Consider the following 15,389-nt stretch of genomic DNA (forward strand, 5'->3'; position numbering starts at 1 on the left):
CTAAATATAGAGCAAGATTTAACTGTACCCAGACACAATGTGGTTCAGCTGTTGATTATTTACCCCCCAAAATAAAAGTAAGTAAAAGCCATGTGACTAGTATGTGAGTCATTGAATCATGGAAAACTTCTGAGATGATCCCCCTTCCAGGCATTTTTTTTGTTTATTCTTTCCTCTCATTTTAGTTGTAGTCTGAAATCAGTGAAACCCCAATTCAACCTCAGAGGCATTTCTTCAGTAATCGTCCACATTTCTCTGGCTATGATGTAGTGGGAACTCGGAACCTTAGAGGAATCTTAGAAGGAGCGGAAGACTATGATGTCATAGTCAGATCGTTTACAGGGGTCATTAATGTGCTTCAGTCTGCAGTGATTCCATTAGCAGAACTTCTGTCAAACGTTTATAGATTGCAGATGTTTCATACTGAGGTATTTTAGGAAAGAAGTACAATAGACATTTTAGGAAATATTTTTATGTGATAGCTTAATTCATCTCACACTTTTGGATAAAATGAATGTAAAATACATATGAAAATGTGTTTTTATTGAAGCTGTATTGATTTTGCCACTGACTTCTTAACTAAGCAAATACAAATCTGTGCTCACTTAAATGACTTGAATCATGTAGATATCTTTCAATTATGCATCACAGTTCTCTCAGTAGTAAACGTCCTTATTGGTCCTGTCTTAGTAGAAAAATGCATTTACGTAAGCAGGTTGATTTTGGCTGCCTTTTTTTATAAACACTTAAGAAAAGCCATGCATCCTGTTTTTCTTCACTACGACAGACAAACTTAATACTGTTATGACAAGAATAAGATACATCTCAACATAGAATACAAAGTTATATTCTGCTACTTTTTTCCTCTTGAAGTATTGTACAGTTGATCCATGCATCCTACAAAGACACGTCTAGACAGGCGCGAACAACGGCAGCATTCTGCCATGATCCTTGAGGCTGTGAACATGTCTCATCTTATCTTGACTAATAAATGGAAGCTTAAAAAAACCAGAATGAAACAAGACATAAAATAAACATGCCAAACAGAGATTCAATGCAAGATTGTCTCTGTCAGCAATTTTTGGGGTAAAAAAAAAAAATAGTTATATTTTCATGATAACTGTATGTTTCACAGGAATCAAATTAGTTTTATGTTTACAGCCTTTAGTGGTTTATAATAATAGTAGACAAGATTACAGTTACTTAATCCTCTGAGGCTTTAAAACAACACTTGAGTAGGAGCGGACGCAGGAGAAAGCCGTGGGTGGGATTTTCCGTGGGTCAAGGAAATTGTTCTCGAGGCGAAGGGCAACTAGATGAGAGTCATCGTCATTCAAGGGGTCGCAGATGGCGTCTTCTGAAACATGCCTGTTGGAGGAAGAATTTAACATAATCTCAAAGTTCTCCATATGTTGCAAAAAATCATTTTGGCAATATGTCTCGAATATTTTGTTCATACATAAATTTATCTTGTTTTTGTTGTGTATGTATGTGTCCCAGGAAATGATGACAAACTAGACATGTTCATCTTTGCAGGAGGCTAGCACTATTACCTTATTTTGTTGTTGTTAAGTCGTAGGAAATGTAACGTTGTCATCTCATTAATTCCAATTGGAATAGACGTAAGCTGGTTATGGTCTAGACAGAGTTCAGTCATCGTGTTGAAGGTGCCAAAAAATGACTCTGGCTCCACGGCGTCCCTGTCCAGCTTGTTGAAAGAGAGGTAGAGGTACTCAAGGCCAGGCTCCATGTGTGCGAACACGTATCCTGGAATGCGTTCAATCTGATTCCCGACCAAAACGAGATGAACTAGTGACTTTGGCAGGAAGGATGGAACCAGGTAGAAGTTGTTGTGCGAGAGATCTATAGATTCCAGGTTCCTTTTAGATACAGCGGGAAAAGTAGAATTAGAGTTCATGCGTTAAAAAAAAACAAAAAACAGGAAAAACCCAGAAAAGGTTTTTCACTTCTAGATACTTTTCCATTTTTCAGTTCTTCCAAAGGATTATTGCACGAAACTGTTTCGCCACTTTAGCATGCAATATTATAGTGCAAAAGCGTATTAACTAACCACCCACAATCCAGTATAACCAGAGGCTAAATGTGCTAAAATTTCTGCAGTTTCAATTTACTCTGCAAATTAGTTATTAATATGCAAATTTGGCTATTAATAGAACAAATTTTAACAGTATTTGCCTAAATATTGGTTTGATTGTTAACCTTGTTGAAGACACACACCTGTGATTGATCCAGGTGAAAGGTGCAATGCTTGACTCATCTAATTTATTATGTCGTAGCACAACGACGTTGATGTTTGTGGTTTGGTTGAATGCTGTTTCAGAGATGTCTTCAATCAGATTGTTTTCAAGGTACAACTCCTAAACGTCAAAGAGAATATGAAGTAACTTGTACAGTTTGCTTCATTGAATAAATAAACAGAAACAGTTGTTACTTGACAATGCATTAAGTTTGACTTGAGCAGCTTTGAATTACTCTGTGGTAAAGTGTTGGTTTTGGTTTGCGTAATTGCTGTTTTAGTGCCACTGGTTTCCCACAGGTACTGTAGAACCAATGCTGATTTGTAGCCCACAAATGTGCGTGCAATTAAATGAACAAAATTGTTTGACTAAGTCATGGTTTCTATATTTTTTGATGTTCCTTGACTGCGGAATAGTTCTCCATTTTCAAAACTTACCAGTAGAGATGCAGGTAGGCCCTGAGGAATGGTACGGAAATGGTTTCTGCTTAGCCGAAGGTAAGTCAGCTCTTTGAGGGGCTTAAAGGCCTGTGGATTCACATGACCTTCACTGAGCAAGTTCCCTTCCATTTCCAAAGTAACCAGACTGCTGAGACCTTCCAGGAATTATGAAGCAATTTGTGAAAATATTTTGTTTTCTTTGTACAACATTAGGTAAGGAACATTTCATGCTAGTATTAGCTGATTAAATGTTAGCCTTTTTATAGATGTTGTAATTATGCTAACCTTTATACATGGCAATTCTGCGTAACTGTTTTACCTTCAAAGCTGTTTTCCTCAATTTCTTTTAGATTGTTCTCATTTATCTTAAGCTCCTGGAGTGTTGATGGGAGCTCAGAGGGAATTTCTTCCAGAAGGTTTCCATCCATGTACAGGCGAGACAGGAATTTAAGACCCTTAGAGAGTTACATAAAAATCACGTCATTAATCTTTAGGTGCGAAAAAATAAAGGTCATATATGATACACTTTCGAAATCCTTCAGTGAAAGTTTTCCACTTTAGTTTTCTCGCAATGCTTTGGATACTTATTAGTTATGCTGACGTGTATGTTTTTGTTTGACACATATGTTTTCATGGTTATCAGTCCCTAAGCTAACTAAACAACCAGTTGTTTGGACCCCATATGCCATATTGCTATCATATACTGTATTTCTGATTGTAACACCAAGCTTTCTGATGAATTGACGCAGTCTGGGTACTGTATATATACTATATAGTATATGCAAACTTCACTATTTGTTTCAGATGATGGGGATATTTCTACTGGTTAGAACCCAGTGAAAATAGGAAAGACTAGCGTGGCGTACCCTCTGTTGTTTCACTTGAACATGTGCCATGGAATTTTGTTTTCATTTGAAAGGCTGTGCAAAAAAAGCATGGCTACAAGTGTCAAGTAAAAGTGGGTATAGTGTTTGTATAAGAGCAAGATTTGTGAAACTTCTGTAAAAGCCATATGGTAATGAGCAGAGCAAAACATTGGAGAAAAGTGTAGTTCAGCACTGTCAGGTTTGCAGATTTTACTGTTTTTGCACGGCTTTAAACCGTTATGGAAGAAACATTTGCTTCTCTGATTCAACTGAAGTTCAGCTGGAAGACATGAAGAAATGTTCATAGGAATTTCTGAACAAGAGGCAGCAATGGAAAGGAACATTATCTCAATTGCCAGAATGTTGTATGATCCTAAAAAACGATATATGTACATGTCAGTCTGACTCAGCAAATTTACACTTATGGGTCGGTTTTCATGTCAACAGTCCAATTATTTACACTTTTTTATTTTCTGTCTTTCTCTACATTAAGCAGACTTTTAAGATTCCAACAACATTATTTGAGATTAGCCATTTCTTTGCAGCCTTGGTCAAATGCCTTGCAGAATGTCAAGATCACATTATTGGCAACAGACAAGGCTTATTTGGTCTGATGCAACTAAATGGCGTTAACATGCACAATATTTGCACAATTTTTTGAACCACAGCTATTCAGTCGTTAACATGTGAACGTTTTGTCATCCAAACAATTGCAAATATGAGGAGGCAAGAAAATTGCAGTTGGATTTTTTCAGAGATCAAAATGTTTTTCTCACCAAAAGAAAAAGATTGTGTTTATTGCTGATGTAGTATGCAGAAAACTTTTATTTTTAACTTACTTTAAAAGCTTGTGGGTCTATGCCAGAAGACAAGATCTTGTTTTTCCCCAGGTCAATCCATTCTAGGTTGGGAATGCCATTGAATGCTCCAGCAGGGATGGTTTTGATTTCATTGCCTGTAATTTCATAATGCATGACAAGTTATCAAAATCAGCCTTACTGGAATCTGTATACATGGACTGTGTAAACACTGGCATATGTACTGATTTAGGCTTAATTTCTTGCATGTGTCTTAGGTAATGATCTAAGTGCCTAATTTCAGTGCCTGTATCTCGTTACGACCTGTACAGAGGTTATGCGGAGATGTGGCCTTCCTCACCCTGTAGGCTGAGTGATTTGAGCTCAGGAATGGATAGTGGAGGAATACCCGTCAGTTTAGCATTTTCACAGGAGATAGTGACATCAGAGATCGAACAACCTTGTGGCAGCGATGTGGTTACCATCTCAGACTCCTCCTCGACTACTTCTGGTTCCTCTTCGCCTGGTTCAGTGTCCTCCTCGTCTGGTTCGGTTGGCTCTTGGAGAGCTAAGAGAGGAGGACCTGCTGCTCTCGTTGGTGGCACGGGTGGCATTTGAAAAACGTCTCCCCTCAGCCAGACCTCGTCCTCGTCTTCAGTGGCCTCGTCCCCACGGAGTCCTTCCTGGGCACGTTCGGCTGCCTCCTCCAGAGCTCTCATCATCTCTTTTTGCTCCATCTCTAGCCTACGAGCCCTGTCCTCCTCGGCCTTCCGCTGTTCTTCCATCCTTCTCTTCCTCTCCTCTGCCGCCGCTCTCTCCTCTTCCTCCTCTCGTAGCCTCCTTTGCTCCTCCTCTTTTTCTCTGGCTTCTTTTAACTTTCTCTGTCTCTCGGCTTCCTCTTTCTTCTGCTTCTTTCTCTGCTTGCGATCAGCATCTTTTTTGCGAATTCGTTCTTGTTCATCCTTTTTTTGTCTGTCTTTCTGGCTTTGTGATATTCCGGTATAGGGCTCGGCGAGATCGTTGGGAACGGGAGAGTCACCTGAATACTCCGGGGCGTCGACAACTGAGACCATGCCAATAGTTCATTTATAAGACAAGGAAAAATTAAACACAACAATTAATATATCAAATATGCTGGCAGGCAGTGCTAATGCCATGCTTTATCCAAACCTGGGTCAATGCAAATTGGGCAGCACTCTCCGATTCGTTGAAATTTGAGTTGGCACCGTAGGGCGGGACACAGTATTTGGTCGCAGACCACCTCGCCGCTGGAACACAGGCAATTCACGCATGGCTTTGGCGACCACACCGTTTTATCATACATGGTGATGCCACGAAATACACAGTGCTCGGATTTTCCTGGAATAATTATACAAACAAGAAAGAAACTTAGAAATGTGATTGATTGCCAAATGTTGCAGTGAAATAATTGCAAAGAATCAGTTCAGAACAATGAATCTCTAATGAATCAGTCTGATTCATTTTAATTTTGGTTTTCCTAGGGTAACTTGAAAATGCTCAAGGCTGTCACTTTTATCATGTTGATTTGGTTAATTATTTATTTAAAATGTGATTTAATAAAAATATAATTCACTTGAAATGATTGGCAACAGAAGCCACATTATGCATGTATAGGGCTGTTAGACGATTTTGGATGCTAACACGCCTGTTGAGGCCCATCTGGCCCAATGTTTTCATCCAATGCATATAATCTGGCTGTAAAATGGCTATATATAGCAGTCTATCGCAACACTGTTTTCCACATGGCAAATGGCTATCTACATTCTCATGTACAGAGATCTTCGCAGTTTAAAATGGTGCACACATGCTAACAATACAGTAGTAAAATGTGTCTACTGGGAAGTAGTGTTTTTTCTTTTGTTTTAATGGAGTCTTACTGACCATATTTGCGCTGTTAAATTTTTTTTTTTTACAGATCTGTTATTGAGATTAATGCTAAAGGCACTTACAATGTGTGTTGGTGGTATTATCCACACTTTTACTTCTAAGGCGCAAACGGATGTTTGTGTTTTGCGAATTGCAGGGTCACACGGTCACGTGTTGCCAGTGTATAATCATGTGGTCAGTGTTCAGTCCTGACCATTACCACCCTGGGCAAAATGGTCATGTACTAAACCATGTAAAACTAACCACTCTGTTTTTTTATTCTTGTTTTTTTTTTTATGGCTTTTTTGAACCTCACAACATTCACAACATTAACTATATCAAACAATAACCATATTTCAATGTTTTAACGTGGCCATCTGGTTACTTTTATTCGCTTACCATAAACTTGCCGCAAATTCATGATTAGCCAAGTTTATGGTTTGTTTATGAACAGTAAAATTTGGCATCAGCTATTGTCAAAGTTAAGTTATATACAGCACATCTGTATATGAGGAAAACAACTGTCTTAATTATCTAATTTAAATGGCGAGTAGTTTATAGCTTGACAAACTACAGTCTCAAAGTAGCTTTCCCAACACTGACCTGCAGGCTCTTTTGTGTTCTTGTGAGATTCAATAAAAATAGATCCATCTTGTCCATTGCTTTCTGGCAATCTTCCCTGCTGCAAGGTGGTAATAGACGTCTGTTTTCTTGCTCGTTTTGGTCCAACACCTCGTCTTCTACCTCGTGCCAAGGGATGACTCTGATCTTTTGCGAGGCTGAAGGTCATGCAGACGAAGAGTGACAGTGCCAGAATCAGTTTTAGCCTCATAGCTGAAACCTGTGGGATGAAACACAGAGGCATCTCAGCCCTACGTGTTCCTCATATAACTCTGTTAATGTATACTGTCTGCGTACACATTTCCATAATGATAAGTTACGGCATCACAGGTGATCCAGCCTCTAAAAGTTTGACCCTGGAAAGCCAGACAGCTTTGAAGGAATAGTAGCCTTTAACACCTTTACTGTAAAAGAGTAAAACTGTTATTTAGGTGTGTGATGAGTGGTGTTTAGAGAACTGCAAGGGGTTTTAAGTATTATGTTCAAATGTAACAATCATAGCACAGATTTTAAGTAAGAACAGACTTGGTCTCGATCATGACACTCATACTCTCAGGTTGTAGTTATGGGAAGTGCGACTCGTTTACGCAAATTGGTTCTTTCGATAAATTTTTATAAATTATGTCATCACGTTAGTGGCTCCAGATCGTCCAATGTGCCATATTAAATTATCTAAAATGTTCCAGTAAAGCCATATGTGCGCACATATTGCTATTTATTATGATTTTCAAGTTTTATTGATAGTTTTTATGGTCAGTTCAATCAGTTCAGTTTGTTGCAGCCTCAATTCAGCTCATAAAAATGGTCTTTTAGAACCTAAATAGGATTCGCATTAAATACACACACACACACACACACGTTTATATAGAGAGAGGGGGCAATTGCTAGTAAATTTCACAAAGAATTACAAAGATATAACTAGTAAAAAAATGTCCAATGTATGTATGTGTGTGTATATATGTAAAATTATTAGCAGAATGGTAATGGAATGGTTATTTAAGTTGAAATTTAAATTATTAGAGGAATGGAAACTCTTTACACTTTAAACCGAGTAGCAATTAACAATTTTGGCATGGCGAACAAATTATTAGTTTAAAATTGATTAATTGAGTTGTTGCGTCATTTCAAAAGACTAAAACTACCATTTTATTAATAGTGATTATGGTTCATTCAGTCACCTTCTTTTTTACAGATTTTTTTTTTTTTATCGGTCACTTGCATGTCTCAAAGTTCGAAGTGCTTGCAGAAGAAAAGCCAAGCCAGAAAAGGAAAAGATGACAACACTGATCACCCAGACTTACAGTAATGGGAAACAAGAATAAAATCAACAGCTGAGCACTGCTGATATGTGTGCAGAGGGCGTCTACAAACGTCACTCCAACGCTCAGGCAAAGTCATACGGTTAGCATTAAATCAGAGCTGTGGTGAGATGAAAAAAAAAAAAAATGTAGACGAGAGGGAAAAGTGTTTTAATTAAGCTCTTTAGGATGACCAGGCTCAGATGGAAAGAATCTATAAAACCTACAGCTTAGACAGAGAACGAAAGGGGCGAAATATACTTCCATGAGTAAAAACATCCCAGAGGGGCGTGCATGTTACTTGTTCCCCCTCTCTCAGCGCTGTAATGAAAACCAGGTACAGTAAAGCTATACGTTTTTTTACAGTCCTGCAGCTGTCTTTGTGCTTCAGCGATGAGACAGATCTGTTTCACAAGACGTTTGTCGTCCCTCCAGATTCAAACATCTCAATGTTTAGTGGAGATGTTCCAAACCGCATGCAAAGAAAAGTTTTCATCTCTAAACCCATATAAATGTGACATGCACCCCGCAGACGGAAGAAGAAAAACAATTAGTGTTCTACAAAAAGTGTTTTACGACATTACTGAGGGTGAGAGCTGAAAGAGAGGAGAGAGTCGTTTGTACGTTACCACTGGTTTCGGGCGGTTTTGTGAGGCCAAATATTTCCGCTCTTTCCCCAAAAGCTGTGGGATTTGCCAGCAACGCAAGAAGTGTGTGTGCGTCTGCTCCGCAGCAAGAAGGCTGATAAATGTCAAAAACAGACAGGGGCTGCTCTAGCGTTTAGTCGGGACTCGCTCGGGCAGAACTTCTCCAGTTCTGTCTCTGAAAGATTCAGCAAAATAAGGGTCGTGACAAGATACTGCCTCTCTCAGGCGAAAGAACTTGGTGATTTTGTGTGTCCTAATTACTAGGCTAGGACGGGTACTGTACTCAAACAGAGAGGTGGCATCTGGCTTGTCATTAGCACCTCTGTAAAAGCATTGTGTGAGTGCAGAAAATGGGCGAGACATTTTAGCTTGAATGAGCCGATCAGAGGGAGTCTGGACTGGTTTTCAGGCGTCTTTGGACGGGTTTTCAAGCTGTATTGGTCGACCCCCTACTGCCCAATGAGACCGTCCCATCTCACGTTTCAGAGGGTGGGCACACTGAGCTGAACAAAGATCTCAACTTTCTTTCCAGTTTTGTACACGGAGGGTCGTGGTCAAGCAGTTGTGTGCTATAATTAGATCAGAGCTCAAAACATTTCCCTGTAAATCAAATCTACTGTCCATTATTTCATTTAAATGCCTCAAAAGAAGGATATATTTAGACAATTAGTATCTTTAGAATGTATGATAAAGGTTAATCTGGCTGTGATTCACACAAGAAGCTGTTATCAAATATTTTAGACCAAATTTGGCCAGATTGTTTGTATATCTTTTGTCTGCCAATGAAAATATTTCCAAGGGAAGCAAATCAAGCTTTGCGTGTCATTAACTAACTGTTGTATAATAAGATTAATGAATATAAAATGGATTTTGCAGACTGTGTTCTGGACTACTTAGTGTAGTTGCACTGTTAGAAATATTAATCTCTCACAAAAGGTATACCATTGTTCTTTATAAATCATTTTAGTTCATTTGTCACAACATTTTATATTCAAAATCTTTTGACTTTAAATAAATATAATGCAATTTTATGCAGTAAAGGTTTTTATTTATTCTCTGTGGACAAATAGATATATCTAAATATATCTCAAGAAATTATTTTTGTCATTATTTTACTAATTTATCACTAACATATATTTAAAATCTTTTGACATTAAACAAAGATAATGCAATTTCATACTGTAAAAAAAATGCTGTTTGTTTGCTGTGACTAAAAGATTAGGTTCATCTGTAGACAAGTAAATAACATCTTTTGTACACGTAGTTTAATAGCAATTTATTGTGAAGACGCCTCAAGATTTGGAAAATCAGACAGTTGATTAATTTTGATCTGATGTTTATTAATTAAACAGTTGACATTTATGATAAAGACTGTGCAAAAACTCTTTATGCTTTGACATTTTTGTAAAGAACTTTGAAGGAACTCCGTATAGCCTTTAATGAGTGGAAAGATACCGTACTTTGTGCTAACAAACTAGCAGATAGACTTTAACAAAGAGCAGAGCTTGAGACATTATGCCAGAGCTTTCAGAATAAAACAATCTTCAGAAATGTTTTTTTTTTTTATCTCATGAGAATCTAAATTGAAAACATATCCAACCGTAGATTGAAGCTGATATCACTCTTACATGATCAAATGCTTTGTCGTTCCTTGCAACATCTCATCCAAAAGATTAGGGTTAAAAGGGATCTAATAGCTGCAAAAGTATGTGGGATCATTTCGAACAATATACAAATGTGCTTTTACAGTATAGTCCTCGTAGATGAGTTTTAAGAGATGTAGATCAAAAGAGTGTTTAACTGTAGTGTGAAATTAACGGTGTAAGATGTTTCAGCACTTTAGGATGTTTTGACTTGCCATCAGGTAATGGCCGGAGATTTGTGACTCAACCAACTGGAATGAACAGCTGCGACTGTTCACTGTTCGTAACAACACTGCATGTACTTTCTATATACATGTTCCTGGTCTTAATTGTGAATTATTCATTGGCGTACATGATTCCAAAGGAAAAAGATCGTCTTTAATACTTTTTAATCAAAATAAAGTCAGTTGCTCCACCTCTGAAATGGCTTTTGTTTTCAGCTTACGTCAAACAAGTACTCTTACTTTTCAAGTCCATCCCTTGAAAATATCTATCCTACAGAAACCACTTTTCGGCATCAAGTCCCTCCCTTAATTTTCTTTCAATATCCTGTTTCATCATGGAAGTAAAATGGTGTGTGAATGCTACTTCATGTTGGATTCCTCATGCATTGCCGCACTTACTGTTCACATCTTAAGTTATGAGGGTTGGACATTCTTCTAGTTCTGTCTGGACGTTGACGCTCTTTTCTTGAAGCAGCTCACTAGAGGATGTTGAATTTAGGGTGTCTTTAAAAAAAAATCCCTATTTCCACAAGATAATTCCATTGGTCAGAATGGTCTGTATAATGTCACGGACCATTTGAAATGTACTTTGAGACCCAGAAGAGTCTTTCACACACATGCCTAGCACCATGATAATTAGTTTGGACTGTATTTTTTGCATTCAGACGTCTTTTTCCACTGTGGTAATGTCGGTTTGCTTCAGCATCTGGTTCACTATATTTCCTTATGGAACTTTTAACATAATGGAATATTTTATGTTGTGCCAGAGAGCTTAAGTACTCAGCAGTGGCATGTGTGTAGTCAGCGGTTTTATGTTTCTTTCCTTTTAGCTGGGTACCTCACAATCGCCCTTGAGGCACTCAGATTAACGTTTCAGTCTTGGGTCATCCACTCTTAACAAACCTTGGTGGAAATTAAATAATGTTTTGTGCTTCTGAAACTAAACCTGCTGAAAATTCACTCGCAAGAATCTCACAATGAAGTTCTCAGATGGGAATCCCAAAATTTCAGATTTTCTGATTTCTCAGCTCAATTTTTTTTAAACATTTAATGGGTAGAAGATCCCAAACACCCAGTAAGTATTGGCTTCTGAACAAGCCCAGAGACTCTGGTTGTTCTGTCTGGTGTTTTAATAACTGTTGACAGGGATCCGTGGGGAGCATAACATGTCGTTCCAGGATCAGACAATAGAGGTATAGAGTTCAAATAATGGTTGGGTTGTTTAAAAGGATGCTAAATTAATGGCTTAGTTCAAGGAAGCCTTGAAGCCTTTGGTCAGACCTGTGTCACATTTACCGAAAACAGTGATGTCTTTTTAAATAATCGTTGAACTTTTTAAGTTGACAACTAGACTGCAATTTCTTCATGAAGTTATTAAAATATTTATGGGGAGGTAAAAGTCTTGGCAAATTCAATGATGAAATTCTAGTTAAACGCTAGATTACCAAATAGATTCAAAATATTTAATGTAAGAAATAAAATTGATAAGAAAAAACATTTACATAGTAAGATTTGTAAAAGCATACACCTATTTGTAAAAATATTAAATTTGATCATATATTTCATCATTATTTATATCATAATCTTAATGTTTTCCATAAGTACTGTTAAATCTTTAAACTCCATATTTTAACTAAATAGATTTGATATATATTCTTCCAGATTGTTTTTTGCACACTTCTGTTGGTTTTAAAGTTTGTTATCAGTGATTTGCAAAGAAAGGGTGCAATGAATTACATAACTCGTTGACTGATCAAAGTCAATGTGTACGTGTAAAAATAAACATTTGCAAAAATGGTAAATATATCACTTTGAGAACGTAACAGTGTTTAGTCTCTTCACAATCTTCACAATCACGAATTTAGACAGGTTTCAAGATACTTGTTAGAGAAAGTCTTAGTGTTTACCAGAGGAAACATCAAGTTAATGGTGTAAATGACAGCATTTCCCAACTGTGTAATGTGGGAATTGGGGAAAAAAATACTGGAAAGTTTTGATGTCTAATGGGAAAGTCTGATGGATTTGTTTAAGGGATTTGTGATGCGGTTGTTGCGCTAGGCTGGTTATGGGAATTATCATGTGTTTTTAATGAGCTAGTTGAAATACGGCCAAATGAGGGGTTAAATTTAAGAGTAGTTTAATTAGATGTCTTAATTACTTATTAAAGCAGTTTCTCCATGTGTTTTTAATACATAATTAAGTGTAAGTAAAGCTATAATTTCAAACTGTATTTAGTGGTTTCTGCAAAAGACAGAGAGATGGAAACATTTTTCTTCTTTTATTTTATTATTTACTGTCAGCATTAAATGGTTCTGTGTATTCAATTTTCTCTTCTGTGGTTCAGAGAACTGAAGGCATGACTATTAAATGTCTTCAACTCACTATATTTATTAAAAAACACTTGGAATATTAAAGGGATAGTTAACCTAAGAGAAAAATGTTGTTATTCGCTCACCCTTATTTAATTCCAAACATGTATAACTTCATTCTGTGAAATATTCTAGACTCTTTTTTTTTATTATTGAGTACGATCTTTGCAATGCATCAGTGGATCCAGTTTACAAAACTGGTCTGAATGATTCGTTAATGAATTAGGCTGATCAGGTTCTCAAGTTGCCGTCTCAATGATCCTGTCACAACAGTTAACAGCTCCCTGCAGTGAAAAATTATCAATGAATAATATTTTTCGCTGTCTTTTTCTAACAAAAGGATCATATGCAGGGCTTGACCTTAACTTTTTTGCTCTCCATCCACTGTGGCTAGTGGTTTTCCAAAGTTACTAGCCACTCAGCATTTTCACTGGCCACAATTTTGATATCGATACCATGGGGGAAAACTGCCGTATATTTTTTATATGTATCTCATAATTTGGCAGGAGGTATATTAGGCTGCTGTCACTTTAAGACCTGACGCATGGATCCATTATACTGTTACACATCCGTTTCTTTCTCAACTGTTCACATAAAACATAACTGATTGTGTTTACATGAATACTTGCCAAGTCTGGCATTTTGACATTATTTTTTGTGTATTTGACTGTTTAAAGGGATTGTTCACTTTGAAATTAAATTTTGGTATGTTTTAGCTTACCTCAAGGGCATCCAAGATGTAGGTGTCTTTTTTTCTGCAGTAGTTTCAATTTTGATATTTTTAGGTCAAACCGTTCTTGTCTGTCAGTCATATAATGCCTTGGCTACTGCAGTTCATTGGAACGAAACCGTAGCCAAGGCGACTTCTATTGTATATATCTATACCCGCCCGCGCTCTCAGATCACTTGGACGTGGCTGTGTACAAGAGGTAAAAACGTTATAAATACTGTTCGTTTTCTCACACAAACCGCTCGTTTCGTGTCTTAGGCCATCAATGTGTACTTACGATGGGGAATTGTTTAATTTGGACGACGGGGAATTGTTTTAATTTGGACTCTGTGCATGCTCTTTGAGGTGGTGACCATCGACCTGCATTATATGACTGACAGACAAGAACGGTTTGACCTAAAAATATCAAAATTGAAACTACTGCGGAAAAAAAAACACCTACATCTTGGATGCCCTTGAGGTAAGCTAAACATACCAAAATTTAATTTCAAAGTGAACTATCCCTTTAAGCGCAATAAGCAGCGAAAAAGAACTCAATTTAGAGGCGGGTTTGTGTGTCACCAGCTGTCGGAGAGAGAGTGAGAAAGCAGAGCTGGTATTGTGTATCTGAGGAAAATTAGCATTGGAGCCGTTTCAGATATTTCAGGATCGATATGTGTTGGTATGATATGCATTTGGCAAGTTGGCGGGTGTTAATGTCAAGCCCTGATCGTATGACTTCAGAAGACTTTGAATAATCATAGGGACTAATTTTGTGGTGCTTTTTGGTCATTTTAGAGCCTGAAAGACCTAGCCCTATATTTGAATATTTAATTAAACAGTAGTCAGGACATTCTTGAAAATGTACATGTTGTGTTGCAAACAAGCAAAAAAAAGGCCAAACTGGTTTGGGGAGTAAATAATAACAGTTTTGGTTGATATATTTCTTTAAAAATTCAACATTTTGTCCTCAATGCAGAAAGTCTCAGACTGTGACATGATGTAATCTTGCCTTGTTATGGAGCAAATGCCGTAATTCAACTTACAATTACGTAATCCTTTAATATGTAAATTTCTTTGTATTTTGTTCGCATCCGTTTTGTTATCGGCCAGTGTTTTGGAACCAGCTTTGCTGTGGGTCAGATGGAATCTGTCAGGACTTTTAATTCCTTTAACACATGAGTGGTTTTTTTGGCAGGACAAGTACCCAGACGTGGTCAGCCTTCCAGAGGGATGCAGATCGGAGCTCATGATTATACGAAGTCCTCAACTTCCCGGGTAGGTTGCATCAGCTGAGAAAATTAAATGGAAACTGCAGTCCGTAACTTTAGCTGTTTGCCTTCCGTTAGCGGCATCAAGCGCCTACAAGGTTCATGTACATGTATATGGTTACCATGACTGATATCTCCAGATTACATGCTTGAAACATGGTAAAATCAATGGCTTTATGTTTTTCAGGATCTCCTTGACCATATTCTGGAAGATTGATGTGTCTAAGGAAGGAGTGGTAAAACCAGCGTTTGAGCTCTTGCTGAAAATGCCAGATCAGGGTAAGACAAGTGAAATATAGATGAAGGGATAATGTTGTGTCAGGGTTGACTATCTGAATTTATATTATTCTGCTTATTAA

The 15,389-nt window shown here is 37.5% G+C and overlaps 2 protein-coding genes across 3 annotated transcripts in view; one reads left to right on the forward strand and one right to left on the reverse strand.

The window, feature by feature from the left end:
* Positions 1 to 15,389, forward strand: part of cenpp (centromere protein P) — a 49,446-nt gene that overhangs the window by 33,441 nt on the left and 616 nt on the right. For both annotated transcript variants that reach the window (XM_082138040.1, XM_082138041.1), the window contains exons 7-8: positions 14,958 to 15,037; positions 15,218 to 15,309. In XM_082138040.1, the coding sequence (XP_081994166.1) occupies positions 14,958 to 15,037; positions 15,218 to 15,309 (172 nt within the window). The remainder of the gene's footprint in view (positions 1 to 14,957; positions 15,038 to 15,217; positions 15,310 to 15,389) is intronic.
* ecm2 (extracellular matrix protein 2, female organ and adipocyte specific) lies at positions 457 to 9,588 on the reverse strand. Its single transcript, XM_082138036.1, has 10 exons — positions 8,797 to 9,588; positions 6,852 to 7,089; positions 5,532 to 5,720; positions 4,723 to 5,424; positions 4,404 to 4,519; positions 3,018 to 3,153; positions 2,696 to 2,853; positions 2,239 to 2,378; positions 1,554 to 1,880; positions 457 to 1,368 (listed from the first exon to the last, which is right to left on the reverse strand). Exons 2-10 carry the CDS (start codon positions 7,078 to 7,080, stop codon positions 1,200 to 1,202), a joined length of 2,166 nt encoding a protein of 721 aa, XP_081994162.1. The 5' UTR covers positions 7,081 to 7,089; positions 8,797 to 9,588; the 3' UTR covers positions 457 to 1,199.

Source organism: Leuciscus leuciscus (assembly GCF_965113295.1).
Source record: "Leuciscus leuciscus genome assembly, chromosome: 15".
Lineage (NCBI taxonomy): Eukaryota > Metazoa > Chordata > Actinopteri > Cypriniformes > Leuciscidae > Leuciscus > Leuciscus leuciscus.